Here is a 19,623-nt window from a genome sequence, read left to right as displayed (position 1 = left end):
TATACACAGATGGGAAGAAAATGTGTCATTTGACATAGCTGCTGCTTTGAACCATTTCATTACATAGCTTGTACAGCAGTTAGCAGTATTACAGCCTGAAGGAATAACTGACCTTATGAAGGAAACTTGGCTTTTATACCAGAAAGTGTTCACCAAGGCCTTGACTTTTGTAAATGCACATACCTTCCCCCATGCTGCAAGGGCACAGACAAAGAGGAACCAGAGATGCACCTGGAAACATGTACTTTGGATCACAAATTACAGCAGGATTTGCAGAGACTGCCACGTGCTGTAATTGGTGAACTGACTTTTGGTATCTGAAGCTCTACCAAGCAATGATAGCAGCTGGCGGAGAAGGAAGAGAGTAGCTCTTACTGTGAAGAGTGTTGAGAACAGGGCAAAATTGTGGCCTGGAAGCCCTGGGGACACATCCCCAGCCAAGTCCCATGCTCCAAGATGCACTGTAGTCTCCTCCTGACATCCCCCCCCTCATCGCAGGGTACAGGGATGCCATGCTGCAAGCTTTGGTCAACCAGAACAGAGCAGCACCCCTTCTTTGAGCTTGTGACGGAGTGGACTTGTACAGTGACAGGCAGAAATATAACTGGAAGGAGGGGCAGCAAGTGATGGCAGGAGAATTTAGCTTGCGGGAGCCCTAGACGCTGGACCATGGAGGCTGGTATGTAGTGACAGCTGATGACTGTTGGTGGGTAGGACATGAAAGAAGGTAAGATCCCTGCCACATCCAGATGCGTAGACAGCTTAAGAGATGGATGGTGTATATGAGTCCACTTGTCACGTGTCCAGGTTTTTGTAATGATCAGCAGGTACTCTGGAGGAAAAACAACAGCGGTGACAGTGAGTGGAGAACCACAGGGGCTGCAGAAAGCACTGGTACCGCAGGCAAGCCATTAGGCATTGCCACAGGGGACTGACTCATCCCGGAGTGCTGCTTTCTCACAACTGTCAGGTAGCAGCGCTGGTTCAGAGTGATGCTGTGGTCCTGCTCAGCCTTTGGCTCATTCCAGCAGTCGTCAGGAACTTCTTCAGCTGCTCAGCAGAGATTTAAATCCCATGATCGCTATTCTCAGGGAAATTCTCAAATTATGTGTTAGAAATGTTAAAGACAGCATTGCCCCCGTAAGTGGATTATTTCTTGGAAACAGGTCAGACCGTCTGTGTAAGAAACCAAGAAACCGCAGTTTCTGAAGACAAACAGTAATGAGGTGGTTCATCCCTGTTTTCTGAAATATTACAGAGTTGTGTTACTAGTCAAATAAGCTGGTACTGGTATATCCATCATCCAGCTGTCTCTCAGCTATGCTGGAGAAGTGTCCTGCTCACTTCAGTGGTGTGTTACCAAAACTTTCTCTATCCATGCCCCAGAATTACCTGTGTGTGCATCCTGTGGCTTTAGGACTGCATAAACCGCCTGTGTAAAAGGCTTCCTGCATTGTCCAGTGTTATCTCTCTGCCACTGAAAGGTTGCTCCCTAAAGCTCATGTTTTGTTATCTACTGCTTTCTAATTTTAAATTGTGGAATAGCTCTGAAATCACAAAATGGAGCTTTCATTGCTTCTTTCTGAAAAGTTTTCTGCCTTCATTTTTACACAGTTGGTCTCTGTAGCCAAGCCTATGATGTGATTTGTCTTGCTGTCCCCACTGGAAATATATCAGGCAGGACTTGCCTCCAAACTGATTCTTTACACCTTTCAGGTGCTTTGTACCCTGTTAGCTATGAAGTACCCAATATTCTAAATTCTCCATTTTTAGAGCAACACTTCCCCCTGGACAAGTGCCCCTTTCTCATTTTACTTTTTCTCAGCAGTGGTCTTTCCTCCAGGTTTAAACCTAAATCAAAATTAAGATGTCTTGCTGTCTTTGGAGGACTGAGCTCAACCAAAAAAAAAAAAAAAAAAGGGTTGTCTTTATATGATGGTTGTCAAGTTTGAAGAACAAGAGCATTGTTCGAAATGTGTTGCTAGCACTTGCTTATTATAGCAAAACCCCGACGGAAAAAATAAATTTCATTTCTTTTAAGGAAAAGTGTTTAGATGCGTCCATTGCATTCACACAGCAATGGGTTGGCTGCATGCTCCTGGCTGCCGCAGCTTCCCAGCTCCTGCAAGGCTGCTGCTTCAGCAGGCAGTATGTTTGCCTTACCCTGAGGTTCCAGATCGAGGTAACAACTGTACGTGAGCAGCAGCAACCTGCTGACAAGAGACGTGATAGAGTAAATGGTCATTGCCTTTCTTGTCCAGTCAGTTCTCCCTGTTTGAGGAGAAGGCTATACAGCCTTCTGTATAGGTACTTCTGTATAGGTACTTCTGTATAGGTACTTCATAACGACAGCATCGATGTCCTGTCTGCACACAATATACTGCACTGCAGGGAAAGTCAGCTGGCATGGTGTCAGTCACTACTTCACTTATTTATTCTCTTAGATGCTGACTTGTCACAGGCTGTTGTCTGTCAAAAAGCTCTGTCTTCAGTCTCGTCTTAAAAACTCCGCACCGAGACCTGATTAGAGCAAGCTCTAAGTGTTTACTTTATGGAGCAGCGCCTATGACATTTCCTACAATAATCAGTGAACAGAGATTCTTTCCATAGCAACCAGACAGCAGTGATGCTTTCCTTTCTGATCTTCTGTAGTTGTTGGCCAAAATGGTATCAACCCTTCAAGCCATAAACACATCACATTCTTCGACCAAACAATATTGTCTTCAGAATTAAGACCTTAATATTTTTGTATGTCACGTTTTCCCATCTAGGAAGTCATTCATATATGTCTACACCATTGCATCAGAGGAAGAAATTGTAGAAATGTAATTAAACATAATCATTAAACACTTAATTTGTCTTTTTTTGTATACCTACAACATCCATTTTGCAGTATTGTCAATATTTTACTTTGCCACCGCGATTGCCATTCACTATGTACTTGCAGTATTTTTAGCATTTAATCATTTATTAGAAATTTTAAAGATCTACAGAGGTCTTAAAGTGTGAAAAAATGCCTAAAATTAGATCCAATTTTATTTCATTCTGTGCATCTATTGCTGTCATTGTTAGCTGGCATTCTCTTAGCTCCCCGTACTCTGCCCATAATCTAATCTATCCTGAAGAGGCAGGCAGCAGTGTATGAAGTGATTATAAGGATCTTCAAGTGTCTTCAAGGATTTTCTGTACTTGGACTGCAAAAGCATTTTGCTCTGTTGTTGATAGAATAGGCACAATAAATCCCATCGTTACGGTTCCTAGAACACCACCTATTAATAAGGAACGATCTGGAGGGCAAAGAACATGATACAAATTCATCACAAGTGGACTCAGAAATAATCCTACCGGTTTTGACTGCGTTGCCTGGCATCACAGCAGCTGTGAATTTCAACCCCTTACTCCAAGTCACATATGGTTAGCTCTCCCTCTGTGCCTGGAGAACACAGATTTTTCTGATTGTCATGTTTTGCCCCTACCAGTGCAATGCAGTGCGTTCTGCTATTCTGTATTTTTTATTATTTGGTAAAAATATGTTGCACCTGCAGCCATGTGCAGCTATAAAGGCATCATTTTTTGGACTGAAACGCGTTCTTATCGGCTACCTCTCGAAGGCCACTGCCTGCGTGTTACCTCACTATTTTATTTTTCAAAAGACTCCGGACTTGAAGTGCGCAAGCGGAGTTTTGTGTTTTCAAATGTTTGAGATATTAAAAAGCAGCAAGGGATTATATCGCTAATGCCAGCTCCCTCCTGTCACAGCTGGCTTGCACATTAGTCAGAGATCTTCCCTTTCTACGCTAATGGTCTGAAAAGCGTGCAGCCCCTGGGGCTGCGGAATAGCTGCTGACCCTGGGTGTCGGTAGCTGCTACCTACTCGGGGGATTTTCCTGGTTTGGTTTTTATTAAACGGGTGCCGCTCTAAACTAAGCCTGGCCACTTCACTTGTCCAGTTGCTTCCCCATCCTGCTGACAGACCCTGTTCGTGTTGTTTTGCCTGACATAAGCCCATCTGGCTGCCCTAATGTAATGCGTTCACTCAGCTAATTCCCAGGTTGTTTATCATGGACCCCGTCCAACACCCACTGAAGGCAAAGCAACCTTCAGCTGCCTCGGCAGCTGTTGGACCGGACCTATAAAGCAGGGACTTTTTTGCTATTTTCAGGGTATTAAGAGCTTGGATTACTTAAAAACTGTACAGTATGTTTTGATCAAGATGGAAGGAGGAAAGGCAATAGAGGTGGCATCTTCCACTTTCCAAGTGTTTTGGAGACACTTTGGGGGAAAAGACATCCTTTGGATCAAGGTAGTCACCCAGGCCCCTGAAATGGTCAGGAGATGGAGAGGCTCGCATCGGGCAGGACTGCTCACCCCTTTCAGCCTCCTCTCTGTGAACAGGGGAGCCTATTCTCCATCGGCTGTGTAGGCAACGAGCTTAGACTAGACACCTAGGTACCAGACAGCCATCAGTGGGTCCTGTGGAGACACAGATAGATCTAGGATGGATCCCACCATTCTACCCTTGAGAAATAAAGCTTTTTGGTCATTTTGGTCCAAGAACACAGGAGATTAAGGAGTCAGTCCTCTAGCTGCCTTGGGGAGTTCAAATTCACCTCGGGGAGAAGGGGAGCTTCTTACCACAGGAAACAATTAGCATCAACCTGGGGGAGCCTCAATTTCTTCTTCCCAATGCCAAATAGAAGAGACAGTCAATTAGCTTCAAATGGTGGTACATTTCTCACTAGCTGCTTCTGACATGTAACAATACTGTATTATTCTTCATTTTTAAAACGTATTACCTTGGTCTAGAAAGGACATTTTATTGAATGCTCATTAGCCACTCCAGACATCTTTCATAAATCCATCTCTATGGCCCAGAGACTCCATTCTGACAACAGCGTGGGAGTCTTGTGTAAATTATTTTACAATTCTACTTAAGTTATCCATACATCAGATTTTAGTTGTGACTGTCATTCGCATGACCAATTCTCAGTCAAGTTTCTGTCGATAGAGAATAGCTTCCCACAATTCAGGTATAATGCTAAGCTTCCAGTAAAACTGATGATGTTGCCTTTTGGAGCCAACACACTCGGGCTCCAAGACGTAAAACCCAAAGGGCGTCAGTCATTAGTAAATCTGCTGCACAATGTGATATGTAGCAACTTGCCTTAAATAAAATATAAGTAAGGTAATTTAACAGAAGCTATATCCAATAATATTTCTTAATGGTTAATTTAAGGGAAACAGATTTCCAATTTTGTTGTCTGGGTACTTTTTTTTCTCCTCCTTTTTTTTTAAAGAGGTTTTTTCCAAAGAGCTGTGACCACCCAGATTACTATAATTAGTAATACATCCAATTTCTGGCTACAAGGAGAATTGAAAAACACAGTAATAGTTTGGGGTGGGGGAATCCACCATTGATAAAATCTTTTCAGATTTTGAACTAAAATGGGAATTGGTCCATGCTAAACAAGAGAGGCAACTTCTGGGTTGCTCTGTTTGATTCTGGCTATAAAGTTATATCTAGAAGGGCTTTGGAGCTCCTGGTTTCAGCGTACAGTGCAGATGCACCTTGATCCCATTTTGGAGCAAAACCAAGTGAACGCAGCCCTTTGTAGCAACCTGGTTTCCACCAGAGGTACAAAAAGATGTATCATCTCCTTCAGGTCAGGTCCTTGAGACAGTTGGGTGACCGGGATGGAGGGTGTGCTGCAACACACAGCTACCGGTCAACTACACCTTGCAACATCCATTGCTTACCTCGTGATTTCAAAGGCAAAGTAGGATGGCAATGAATTCAATGTAATTACAGTTCTCCAGACTGTGAAAAGGCAATGTAATCAACATGTAGATTAGGCTTGTTAATTTTTTCAGAGTATATGTGTAGTAGTGCACACTGCCCAAAGTTTCAATTGATTCGCAGGAGTGAACTATCATCAGAAAACTCAGAATGCAGCACACTGTTCTTCTACAGCCTCCAAGCTAATAGTTGTGTTTTATAATAATAATAATAATAATAATAATAATAATAATAATAATAATAATTCATATGTGTTTGGTTTTCCTCTGCAGTTAATATTTTGACACCACTATGGGAAAGCAAAACAGCAAACTACGCCCTGAAGTCATGCAAGATTTGCTAGAAAGTACAGACTTTACAGAACACGAGATCCAGGAGTGGTACAAAGGCTTCTTGAGAGACTGTCCAAGCGGACATTTATCTATGGAGGAGTTTAAAAAAATATATGGGAACTTTTTCCCTTATGGGGACGCTTCTAAGTTTGCGGAACACGTATTCCGCACTTTTGACGCCAACGGAGATGGAACAATAGATTTCAGAGAATTCATCATAGCCTTGAGCGTAACATCGAGAGGTAAACTGGAGCAAAAACTGAAGTGGGCATTCAGCATGTACGACCTCGACGGGAACGGCTACATCAGTAAGTCAGAGATGCTGGAAATTGTGCAGGTACGTGCTGCTCAGAGGCACGCCGTGGCCTCCCTCCTTCCAAGCAAATTATGAAGCAATGTTGCAATGAGACGCTGAATTAAAAACTCTGGCAGCATTTGGGGGTTTATGTTCTTGTTTCTCTGTATAACTGCTTGAATATAAAATGTTATTTGATTTGGCAAAGATCGTGTCACAATTCAAACGACAGCATTTGATATCCATTGCAAGTTTTTCCTCAGCAACACTCTGCGTGGGAAGTTCTCCTTTGGGAGTTCTGTTGGGCAGGAGCACAGCAACCAGCCTTCTGATAAATCTGATTCTGTCCTCTGGGAAATCACTGTCAATTAATTACAATTAATTACAGTTGGACCAAGTAGGTAACTTAGATCAACCAGGTAGCATGCTTTTAAGGAAGGCAGGCTCCCTCCACAAAAAGAAACAAATCTACTTTGAAATCATGTTGTTATGGAGAACCAGCTCACATATTTTAAAAGATGTCTGTCTGCCTAAATCCAGCAAGGTTGGCATACTTAGTATCATCCTACCTGTCTTCATATTAAGTTGCCAGTATGGATAAACCTTATCTGGATAGACAATGATTCCATACACAGCTTCTTTGGATGCATTTTCTTGTGGTGTTAGTAGGAGTCCCACCTCACTTTGGCTTCCTCTAACATGTTTTTAGCCTTGAGGCACATCACTCTGTGGAAAGCTTTAAAACATTTTTGATATGACGGTATATTTACACAGCTTGAGCCTGTATAATGCAGCACTGTTTAAAAGGAAAAAAAAAAAAAAAAGCCTATTATCAAGATCCTTTCTTTCCCTGGAAATTTTGAAATGCTAACTATGTACTGTATTGTTCAGATTTATATTTGTGCTGGAAATCAAGGGAAAGGAATGCACACAGATTACAGGCTGTGATGGCAAACTGCGTGTATGGAGTCAGCCGAACGCATGGTGCCCTTGTCCTTCTACCAGGGCTCTTTTCACGTCCTCCGAAGAGTAACTAACACCCGCACTTGCACTGCTTCAGCAAGACCAGATACAGCTCAGCTGCAAATGTAGGGTTGCTGTGTCGTCTTTCACTTATTCTGTTTTGTGTTCCTGTCTCTGAGTTAAAGAGCAGGATTGCATTCAGACACAGAGACCTCCCTGTCTCCGTGCCACGACAAACCCCGTGGAATATTTGCATTAGAAGATACTCTGTTCCTTACAAATCTTCCTCTCCCCCGGGTAGGGTAAACAGGCTATCAATTATTGTTTTCCTAGCTGTATTTCTCCTCATGAGAAAACAAAGAGAATCCCAAAAGAGCTAACAAAGTGCAAAGTACAAGGAGCCAGACCCGAGCAAGCGCCTGCTCCTCGGGAGGAGGAGACGTCCCGGGGACCGCAGGACCCCTTGCTGCTCTCAGGTAGCCCGGCAAGGCCCCAGCGCTGGACGGCAGCGCAAGCCCCCCGGACCAGAAGATTTACAATGCCACAAATGTGTTCATGTCAAATTTAATGAAAACATCCGTGGCTGGATTCTCTGTAGCAGGCCAAGCGAGGACCAGCAAAACTGGCAGCTTTTTCCAGTTGCCCCAGATCTGCTCACCAGCATGATTAGAGGCTGAAAGGCTCTGCCTCCTCTTCACAGTCGTCTTGGTACCAAATCGCAGCATTGTCCTTTGACGCTACCGCAAATGAAACTGCAGCTTAGGGATCAGTGCAGGGCGACATTTGGTGAATTCCTACATCCAGCCCAGAGCAACACTTTGACTGCGTACAGCCCTCAGCCTGGCGCTCCAGCCCTCCCACTGCACTTCTTGGGAGGTTTGGCTCTCTCCTCCTTTCAGATCACACCTGAAACTCAACTGAGCGATGCTTTCTCTCATTAACTCTCACCCCACATTTTGAGGGACCACACAAAAATCGATTATGGAAGTAAACAGCCTAATAAGCCTGAGCAACAGTCGTTTCTGCACCATGGACCATCAGTGGTTTTACAGTCAGGAAAGCTGCCGTTCTGTGATGGAGCTTCCCATGAGGCAATGTGCTTGTAGGTCCCACCCTAGATCTTATTCCAGTTTTTTATGGTGGTAGCGATCTCCCTGTATTGCACTGGTCACCCGTAGCTGCTCCCGGTGGGGCAGGATTTGTTGCGTAGTCTCTGGAAGCGTGTTTGGCTGATATGTGAAACTGAAGTAGATGGGCACATTTTCTTGCTTTATTGAGAGGTTCCTTTGATGTAGAGTGATTAGACTTACAAAAAACCAGCTAACAACTATCACTTTCATTTACAAAAGATGATTATTTTTTAATATGGAAAGACAGGATTCTGTATCAAATGTCTTCCTTGGGGCCCATAGCCGTCACAATCTTTCTGACAGTGAAAAACAGAACTCTGTTATATCTCTGATATATGTCTCAGAGGAACCTATTACAAGGCCCTTATCTAGCATATATTTGCATATTGATATAGCAAGATCTATTATGTTTTCATCGGGATTTTTGCATGAGACAATACATCAAAATGAACGCTAAAAGAAACACCATCAGTCTAAAAGTCTGAGTTTCACAGAAAAATACTGCCCCTATTACTGTGGGATTACTATATCTTAAACAACATATGGGCAAGGCATGCTTTTCTTCTTTTTCAGCCTGTTTTTCTTTGTGCTTTGAAAGTCCTCTCTCCGCAGTGATTCTCACTGTTATGCTGATGGTTACTTGCATTTCCTTTCTCATGCTCTGGCCTAGTCTAACACCGCTGCAGGCAATGCAGGCATCGCACTCTTGCTCAACACTGCAAGAAGGTGCCTGTGGTAACAGCGGTAGCAGCAGCACTGAAACAGCAAGAGCTACTGGTTAAGATGGCTCATGTCCCACCGGAGCCCTAGCAAGTGGCCAGCTGCCAAGGAGATGAACGTGAAGGGTCCATAACAGCTTTTTGAAGCCCGTTTTCTCTGCTAAGCGATGGGCTAGAGGGCAAAGCACCTGCATTCCTTTAAGCACTGTTTACCATAGCGCTGTTACCCACGTATGCATAGCCTCTCACAGACTCGCCACGCCTGCCCATGACCTCCCCCCAGACAAGTCTCCAAAAAGCCCTGCTTAGAGACACACATAAGCCATCCACGTGGAGCTGCCTGCACAGTTTGGAGGATCACAGAGCTTGAAGGACTTCAGTGGTGGGCTGACAATTGCAGAGCCTAATGAAAGAAGGTCCACAGGATACTGCTATACCTACCAGCATAGCACATCTCCAAAGTACTGTGAGAACGTACTTCATAGCCTGCCCCCTTGACAGATCTCACCACAGGTCCTCTCAGATTCTCCTGCTCTAGAAATGCTTTTCATGTCTCCCATATGTTTACCTATAATCTAAATAGCACAGTCCACTCAAAAATAGCTGCGAACCAGCTAGAAGATGGGTGCTTGTTCCCCTTGCTGACATGGGACATATTTGGCGAGTCTCTTAAAATAAGAGTTCAAATAAGAGATGGAAACCTTGTTCTAAGGGTACATTTTTTAACCATGTGGAGTCATAAGGCATCTTAAGAATACTGAGCCGAGAGATGAGAATAACACCTCCAGTTTAATACAAACAGAGCACTTGTGTTTCACGTGCTGGGCTAGCTCCCTTGTAAGCCAGGAAGAAACAGAAGCTGATATGGGAAGAAGCAGAAGCTGATATAGCTCTCAGTAAAGACAGCGTCAAAAATCCCCATGGGACTGAGAGGAAAGCAATTTTTTCAGGCTGATTATTCACCTCATGAGATTTTTAGTTGTCAAAATTGATTTCAACAGAGTAAAAAGGATTGCCTCAAAATTTGTGCTGTCATTGCTGCCATCACCATAAGGAGCTCTTCGACACTTTGCCAAGCATAGCAGGAAAGTGCAGCCCCCTTCAAGGTTTCTGGCCCGAGTGTGGCAGTGGCAGCCAGCAGCTGGGAGCAAAACCTGTGCGAATGGGCCAAGGGGTGAGATTTGCCCTAAATCACCCATCGTCGCTCGCCCACATGACGGTGGAAGATCGAAGGGGGAGCTCTGCAGGGAACCAGCCAGTTCAGATGAAGCTGGAGCCTGTGCTTGCTCCAGTGATGCACGCAGGGCTCTGGAGGCACAATTTCTTGGTGGCATTCAGGGGCATGAGGGAGCCGTAAGGAGCCCTCCCGACAGCAGGTCCGCCTGTGGAGGCTGCCCTGACTCAGGTGGCTGCTGATAGATAACCACCCCCAAGCCTCCTCCTGCTGAGTGCCACCGATGGCTTTCAGCCCAAGTGTTGTGAGGCCAAGGAGTCGTACTCCACGTGGCGTGGAGCCCCTGCAGCCTTTCGGTCCCAGGTTACAGCCCAGGGTTAGTACAGCCCAGCTCCACGTAATTATCGCATGAAACCAGCTTCCTTTGAAAGCCTGCTCTTTCAAACACGCAATAAAGAGCTCTGTGTAGCTGCGCTGAATTAATATGGGACAAGTCTCAAGATCCTTAATCAGCTTTAGCTGGCTTTTACTTTGGGAAAACTTCCCACTGAACTTCTGAGTAAGGACATAAGAATTTGTCCAGAGTAACCATTTTCAGCATGAAAGGAACGTTTACTATGTTATTCCCATCTGGCTTTCCTAGAATATCTCATCAGTTATTCCCTTCACACGCTGCTGTGAAAAGGACCCTGTAGGATGAAGTCATCTTGAAGTGCGCTTTTTTTTGTCCTAAAACTCTGCATATTCTTACTATGGTTACTTTGATCAGAGTAAACACGCCTGCACTCCCGATCCGGGGCATTCCTCCCACACTTTCAATATAGATTCTCTGCTTTGCCATGCTCTCACCCAGAGCGAGGGAATGACCCCTCCACCTCTCTTCCTACCCCAGACAAAAGCCAGACAGCTTAAGATGCTTAAACACTGGCAGATTTGTAAGCCTCATCTCTGCTCCGACCCCTGCGAGTCTTGCATGCTGATGAGGATGAGGAAGGTGTAAATTCTTACTGTCCACCCTCTCCTTTTTTTTCTTCCCCTATTCCCTCTTTCTGCCAGCTCCCTCATCCCTATGTTCATGTGCTTGCATGTTTATCCCTTCTTCTGTTCTCCTGGTTATCAGATGATCACGGTTGTGTGGACAGCATCCCTGCCTGTACTGAGGCTCTGCCCATACTCTGGCACCCAGATTCTCTTGGGAGCGTTTGGGCATTCCTGCAGTGCAAATCATGATGACGATGATGATGATTAAAAGGGTGCCCACCACTTTTCCATTCAGCCAGCAGCCGCTCATGCTGAAATGCTCTCCTCCGTTCCCCTGCTCGGGTCCATAGCCAGCGTTACAGACTTACCGGAGGGCAGACCAGGAAATCTGCGGCCACGGTGTGGGTGACATAACTGAGGGAGCAGATGTTTGACTGCACAGAGCATAAGCGATGGATAATTAATTAAACAGACAAATGCCTTTCTCAGGCTGTAACTCTTTCAGTTATTTAAAGCCCAGGAGATGTGAAAGGTGAGCTGCTGACAGAGAAGTCAGCAAGATGTCTGAGGAAGCTGGTGCTCCCTAGTCTGAGTGTAAAATGTCCGTGCTGCTTAGCAGCATCCTCCAGCTGGTGAATCTGTGCTGTCACGTTCCTGGAGCCGTCCCTTGGGGACCCTGGGCCAGATGACGGGAGCGTGCTAGGCAGAGTGCCTTCATGAATGGGAAAAGGGGAGAGGGGAGATCCAGTGAGCGATCTTGGGCTTGTGCCAATGACCCCCCTCCCAGAGCAGGAGGAAGCGGAGAACAAATAGCTAAAGCAATCACGTCTGCACTGAGTTATCAACTGACTGCTGCAGACACCGTGTTGGGGAGGAAACAAGAATGTGAATCCGTGGAAGAAAGCGATCCGCATCTACAGAGCAGGGCTGGCGGGCAAAGTGGCCGCCCAGTGTCAGCCAGAGGCCAGCGAGCTGCAGCGGGAAGCAGAAGGAGCCGGTCAGAGCAGGGCAACGCTGCCCTGGGCCGGGCTGGGCTGCCTCTGCGGCGGCTGGGGGGCTCCCCGCAGCCACCGCCCTGCAGCCATCGCTGCTGCGGCTCCCAGCGGCGTGGCACCGTGGAGGTATCTGCCACACAAAGCACTTGCTTACTGGTGCTGCGTGCCCACATTTGCAGGCAACGTTTGGATAACCAGTTCAGAGATGACTACTCATCCTTGTTTTAAAATTAACATTACCTCTCTTTTAGGGGCGGCTAATGCCATACGTGACACATGGATTCATCTGTGCAGAGAATAGCTACGGGTGGCACCAGTGCCGTGTGGGACCAGAGCATCTGCTCTCTGTGGAACGAATTGTGAATGGGGTTTTTTAGCTGTGTACGCACACCAATCCCCAAGGAAAAGGCCACCTCCTTGCTGGTCAAATCTTCATTATCTGTGAGACACAGAAACGCAGGGAGTGAGTCACTGCCCGCCCCACGGGCAGGATGCTGACCAAGAGGGGAGAGAAAGGAGATGGGGAGGAAGCAAAGGCAGGGTGAGGGGACGGGGGTGGTGAGGACGGAGCCTGGGTGGCCGAAGCACAGAGACGCACCACAGCGCGGGACCAGACCTCCGCGGTCGTACCGTTCCCCCAGGCACTGGGAGCTGCCAGTGCCTAACATGCTGTGCAAGTGATAAATTAATCTGAAGACTGTTTCAATAAGGAAAAATGTAACCTCGGTCCAAACCTAGATTGTGTTCGACTGTGACTAAATAAGGAACCACAGTATTTCATAAATGAGCGTCCCACTGAAGAGGACAGCTGCACGTACTGGTGCCACCCGACTCCCTTCCGCATCCAGAGAGCAGGTCCCAGCCAATGTTCCCGGGATATTTTCTGCCTATATCTGTCACCAGGAGATAATCATACCCCTGCATTAAGACAATGTGTTTCTTACCCGCTCTTTGCTCCTGTCATATCACACAGGCAATCTATAAGATGGTTTCTTCTGTAATGAAGATGCCGGAAGACGAGTCGACACCAGAGAAGAGGACAGAGAAGATCTTCCGCCAGATGGACACCAACCGTGATGGTAGGCACCCTCCAGACGCCAGGGCAGCCGCCTCTGCGCCCGTGCTGGCTGGCTGGGGTGTCCTGCCCACACGGGGCGACCCCTCAAACCCACCACCTCTCCTTTGGCCGCCCAGGCAAAGCCACCACCATCCACAGCCAGCGGGGTGCAGGCAGGCAGGGCTTTGCCTTGCAGGGTTGCTTTCCCAGGGATTTTCTGTGGGCTCCCCCATCTTCCTTCCGCCGTGCTTGTCCAGAGGTTTGGCAGGTGTGCTGCAACCCACCATGTGCACTAAGCAAACATGTTTCTTTTCTAGGAAAGCTCTCTCTGGAAGAGTTCATCCGAGGCGCCAAGAGCGATCCATCCATAGTCCGTCTCCTGCAGTGTGATCCCAGCAGCGCCGGGCAGTTCTGAACCCATTCTTTGGATGAATTATGTATCTGCTTTTTTTTTTCCTTGCCAAACAACATTCATGGTAGTGTTGCCTCTGTATGGCCAATTATGCCTTCTTTTGTGGCATCTTATAGCTTCTTTTGTTGTGGATTAATTATAAGAATGCTGAATTGCTCTTAACCATTTGTCCAGAGCACGGGCAGTACTGTTTTAAACAGATATTGTGGTGTTACCATTGTTTTAAAGATTTTGTTTTGTTTTTTTGTTTTAACGTGTCTGTTTTGGCAAGTACGCTTTGAGAAGGAGGAAACCAACAACAAAACCCTTGGCAGCAAGACACCTGACAGATTTTTAGATTGCTGCTTCAGTAGCTGAGTAGTCACCCGCAGGACCTGAAAGTGTAGTAGAGGTTGAAGCAAAGGGGTTGTGATGGGTGGGGTAGGATTCACCTGGAGCCTCCTCTCCTGTCCAGGAGGCACCAGTTAAGGTCGAAGACAGGATCAGGAAGAAGTACGAAAGTGCAAAACGGGTGCGGGGTGTGTCGTCCGCACCCCTGCTCCTACGCCTCATTGTTTCAATGCTGTGAACATTTTCCAGGTTGTGAAGGAGAAGGGAAAAAACAAAGATGGACAGTTTTTCCTAGGTTTACAGTGGTTGATTTCACATGGCTTTATCTGAAAATTCAGCAATTTGCAATCCTGATCCCCAAATCCACAACTGACGATAACTCTTGCCGTGTGGGATCAGCGAAGGCAGACACAGGTATGGAAAACTGGGTCTTGACAATGAATTTAAGGGAGATACATGTTGAATGTGAAATTTTCAGGTTAGTAATACAGCAGTTTCTACTAAGGAGAGTGGGCATTCACGTGAGGAACTCACAGACACGCAGCTCCAGCTGAGGCACATCCGCTGTTCTGAATGCTCTTGCGTAGTATGAAGTTTTGGGGGTGTTTTTGTCTCTCTCCACGTAGCTAACGGAGTTTCTGGGCCTGCCCTTAGGGGAAGGCTGTCATCAAAACCTGTTTTAAACATAAAATTGTAGCATTTATATTTCATTTATTTTAGTAAAGTTCGAAAAACCTGTACTGAAACGAGGAAATGGTACGCTTTATGGTATATTTATATATATAAAAATTAAAACAAAAAAAAGATCAGCTCTTGAGAGAAATGTTGAATGTTTATCTTTTCGCCTAGATGCAGGAGTTCTGAAATTTGCTGCTGCAAAACTTTATCCTTTGGTCAAAGTTGCTGTATGCAAAGCTAGTACACATACGTGGGATTTCTTAGGGACTTTACAAGCGGTGCTGCAACAGAAAAGCTTTAGCAACAGGAGGCATTACGCTGACTAAATTGGCATTAATCTGTCATTAGCTAAAGTCTGCCCTGTGATCCTGTTGGCGAGGTACCCGTGCAGGCAGTGCACAGCGCTGGGAATTCGTGAGCTCGTTAGAGTCACCTTTGCCTGACAGGCAAGGTTGGCGTTTTGTCAAGTGACCTTGTAGATGCTAATCCCCAGTAGCCTTAATTTAAAATAAACTGAGTAAAATAAGTCTGCTTTGCAGATGATGATTAGCTAAGTACTAATTAGAAGTCGTGAACAAGTATCTGAGTATGAATAATTTTTTGTTGAACACTAGCTAGCATGTACAATAACGGAGAGAAAAAATCCTAGACTTAATTTTTCCATTTGCTTTGCCAGGTGTGAAGTGCAGAGCATATTAAAATAAAATAAAAATAAATTGAAAATAACATTGCTAATCAGTTGTACTAAAATTATTATGAGTGGCTAATTACACTCAGTAAATGTCTTCAGGCACACACCTTTGTCTCAAATGATCACAGAAATCCAGTTGATGATATATTCCCATTATATTAATCAAAATACCGAGCACAGATGTGCGTGGGAAAATGAGAAAGCAAAAGAGGCCCAGCCACAGACACAAACAGATTTCAATACCTAGTGCTTTTAGCTGTCATAAGCATCACTGGCAAATTTTGCACCAATTCTTCCAGTTGATGGAAATGCTCCCTATCTCTTTCTCCCTAATCTTCATTAGACATCCTGTGCACAAGTCTCACCCTTCAAAGGAGAGCCTGTGCCTACCTTCTTCGAGATAATTTTCTGCTTTACCTGGAGAGGTTCTGGCCCTCTCTCCCGTATCCACCACCTCACCTATACTGAAAGCCATGTTCCATCTTGAGTGCTTTGAGGGTTGTTTTTCAGCAGGACAAGCCTGGCCAGACTGCTGGGGACTGCTGCAGGAAGGTCAGTGGACATGCACCGATCAACAAATCAACTCATGCACTGATCCACTAATCAGCCCTGTCAGACGGGAACGACCCTTCCCGCTGCCCCAGCCGCTCCCGGGGTGCTCCACCACCACCTCTGCGCGGGCAGGACCGGGTGACGCTAGAGGAACCCTGCTGAACTTGCAACCTACCGCCTCAGTGCAGGCACCCAGACCCAAAGCAGCCCGGACCCACAGAAGCTGGCACTTACTGAAGGTGAACTTGGATACCTTCTACAGTTCCACCTTCTCCTTAATGTTGCGAAAGCAGTTGCATGGGGCTGAAACTCTCTTTTTAGTTTTATAAGATGTTTTTGGCCCAGAACCTAATCTCTCGGTTTGTTTTTGCTCAGTAGTTGTGGGGCTTTGAGGCCAGGCTTGCTTCACGTGTTAATACTGTACAACACGTGTTCGAAAACACAACCTGCAATATGACCCCAGGCCAGCGGAGATGTAATTCTTCCCACAGTTCACAAAATCTGGAAGAATAAGAACTGGCCTGCAGCTGCAGAGGACGTAGCTGGAGATAAGACTATTGTATAAACATTTACAGAGTGAACTAAGGTTATTCTTCTACCAATGATGATTGGTATTGTTTTAAATTATTAACCATCCCTCTCTTTCTCTGCCTCTGCATGTACTTTAAAAGTGATCCATAGCTGGAGTTGCGATAGGAGCATCCACAGAGCTCAGATCAGCAGGACAGCAGTGGTGTGCTGCGCCTCGGGTTGGAATTTTCTGCTTTGCTGCCATTCGCATGTGCAATCATAACTGCCTTCATCAACCTTTTGAAGACAAAATGACCTATCCTGTATCAAATAGCACAGCAAGTCAGACACTTTCAAGCGATCAATTAGCAATAGTTCCAGACAGGAAGGATGGCAGACAGCACGTACTATTTCACATCACCTCTCAATGTTGTAGATGCGTTCTCCAGTATTAGTTGCACGTGAAAGAAGTAATCTTCACTCATGTGTTGTCCAAATGAATTAATGAGTGCATCCCGCATGTAGACTGAATCCGTGGAAAATGCCAGTCCCATTGATCCGGCATTCCCAGTTAGCTTGCCAAACTCTGGGCCAGAAGATGTGAAGTGAGGACTACGGCTTGTGTGACCTGCAGCAGCCTGTCTTTGTTTTAGGGTGCTTTGGGAAGCGAAAAGGGAACACAACCCTTGTAAAACCAGCATGCATGTGTTTTTGTGAGGACTTACAGTTTGAGGGAGACTGAAGAAAGATCTATGTTTCAACATTATTTGAAGCCCTGTGAGTTCACAGCAGTGGATGTTCCTGAGGTACATGAAGCTGTGCTCTTGCTGTTCCTCTTGCTGTTCTTAGGAGCTTGTAGGATTTTGTTGGGGCATTTTGTGCTTTGTGGTTCTGTTATAAAGCATGACCTCCACATTTTCTAGACGCTGCTGCTTAAAACAGTAAGCCAGAAGTGTGTAACTCCTGTAGCTGGACGAGGTCTCTGTGCAGAAGTATTGCACACCAGCACAAGAAGTGGTCACACATGACCAAGTCCCCACGGTTTAATAACTGTCCCTGGGGGCTGAGCCCCAGGACTTTTCAGTGTGTGCTCTCTTCACTAATGGCAAACAGGCAGTAGCGCGGCTTAGCTTAATTTTCTTTCACTGCAGACCAGGCTAAGTCGCATTACCTTGCATTTGCTGTGGGCTGGAAGCGCACACATGGGCAGAAACCTCGGCTCAGCTGACTCATGGAAACTTGGTGAACTGTGGTAACTTGATGTTGAGCCCTAATCCGCAGACTAAGCTGAGATGAGAACGCGGCCGTGGCCGTACATCTCTCAGTACATGTGAATCGGGGAACACGGTGACAACTGGCAGCTCTCTGGGGGCACGTGGCAGTGGGGAGGGAATCTCCTGCCTCAGAACGAATGCCCTGAGCTCAGCTGTCTCCCTTCTTTTAAAACGCTCTCTTTTTTTTTTTTTTAGCAACACTGGTGAAGATGCAACACGACAGCAATATAGTACAGTCAGGATAAAGGAGGCATCCTTCAAAAGAGTTTCCTTTTGAAGCCTAGCGTCCAAGCGCCAAGTGAAACGAGGGGAGGGGAGGGCTGGACAAGACCTCCTGAACGCCCGCTACGCCAGCACCTCCTTTTGTCTTTCTCATGGTGCTCCCTCGGTTTCCTGGCGAGGCGGTCCTTGGGCTCAGGAGTTAGGTGGCAGGTAACTGGTGCAAGACCGGTGGAGAAGAATCTTTCACCTTCCCTTTGCACAAGCGTTTGGATGCATTCTTTGCTCTGTGTCTTACTGGGTGGGATCTCACGTAGGAGTCTTAAAGTGGGGGAAGTCGGTTTCCTTGGTATCGTGGGCAGAACTTGTGCTTGGAAATGCAGGGAAACTTGGCAAGCGTCAGACAGCCGAGCAATGCTCAGAGCCGCATGCCGAGTTTTCCATTGCCTGTGCAGCAGGCAGATAAGACACAAAGCAGTGATATGTCAGACTCGCGGTGTGATGTGCTCTGAGACAGGGCTAGACCAGAAATGGCACCTTCTAGCTCAGCAGCCCTGTCTGCTGTGTATTCAGTCAGGGGCACTGACAAAATACACTTCTAAATACCTTCAGCATGAACACGGAGCTGCAGGAGTGGAATAACTCTGCTCTTTCTTACACACGAGCAACAGAGCTGCTCGCCATGCCTCTGTTAGGAGTCGCACAAACAGCTCCCAGGAGGAGCGTAAGGCGTTTCCGAAGTGTAACTGAGGGCAAAACATTGCCTGCGGGACCTTTCTTCCCGGTCATGGTAGACAAGAAGGGGAAGCTCCGTTTGACTCTCAAAGCCTAGGTGCCATTTTGCAGGCTGGGGAAGGTGAGGAGAACAGCTGCGTTTTAAGCACACAGAGGGAAAAAGCAGCAGGGTTTGTAAATTGGCAGGGAAAGCGGTGACACTAGAAATCGGGACCACCGTTGAGGGGCTGCAGGAGCCGTTAGGTGCCTCTGCATTCACAGCAGTAGAACAATCGGTCGGACGCAAAGTCAACCTCCTCATCGCTTGCAGAAACCATCCCTGGCTACCATGGCTGTCTCAGCAGCACCCCTTATTCCAGCCTGGCTTTTCCTGCTGTTGCTTCAAAATCATCCATACCGAGAAGTTGTTTCAGGGGTAAGGATTTTCACAGGATAAGATATAAAGCTTTTCAGATACACTCTCCATATATTAACAAGTAACAGCCGGAAAGGCCAGATGTGAGGGGCTTATTGCAATGTACAGACTTGATTTCCTCATTGCTCCCACAGGTCGTGTTATTTTAGTATGTATAGTTGGGATTAAGCTATCACGTGTAAAATGCTGACTAATGCACAATAAACAAGGCAAAAAAGAGCTTGGGTTGTAGTCAACAATGTGAAAAGACTAGAGAAATGAAAAACTGTAAGAGACATCACTGCCTTTCGATCAGGGTCTGCATTCGCAAGGTGAAAGCCCCTTAGCAATACTCAGCACGGAATAGCTCCTCTGCACCAGCTCA

General features: G+C 46.2%; 1 protein-coding gene across 2 annotated transcripts in view; it reads left to right on the top strand.

The window, feature by feature from the left end:
* The window catches only part of NCALD (neurocalcin delta), a 128,042-nt gene extending 112,494 nt beyond the window's left edge, over positions 1 to 15,548 (top strand). For both annotated transcript variants that reach the window (XM_075495065.1, XM_075495064.1), the window contains exons 2-4: positions 6,070 to 6,466; positions 13,360 to 13,465; positions 13,761 to 15,548. In XM_075495065.1, the coding sequence (XP_075351180.1) occupies positions 6,089 to 6,466; positions 13,360 to 13,465; positions 13,761 to 13,858 (582 nt within the window). In that variant the 5' untranslated portion in view covers positions 6,070 to 6,088 and the 3' untranslated portion in view covers positions 13,859 to 15,548. The remainder of the gene's footprint in view (positions 1 to 6,069; positions 6,467 to 13,359; positions 13,466 to 13,760) is intronic.
* The last annotated feature ends 4,075 nt before the right edge of the window (positions 15,549 to 19,623 follow it).

This window comes from Mycteria americana, chromosome 2 (genome assembly GCF_035582795.1).
Source record: "Mycteria americana isolate JAX WOST 10 ecotype Jacksonville Zoo and Gardens chromosome 2, USCA_MyAme_1.0, whole genome shotgun sequence".
Taxonomy (NCBI): domain Eukaryota; kingdom Metazoa; phylum Chordata; class Aves; order Ciconiiformes; family Ciconiidae; genus Mycteria; species Mycteria americana.
The sequence above is the reverse complement of the archived record's forward strand: the minus strand, read 5'-3'. Positions and strand labels throughout refer to the sequence as shown.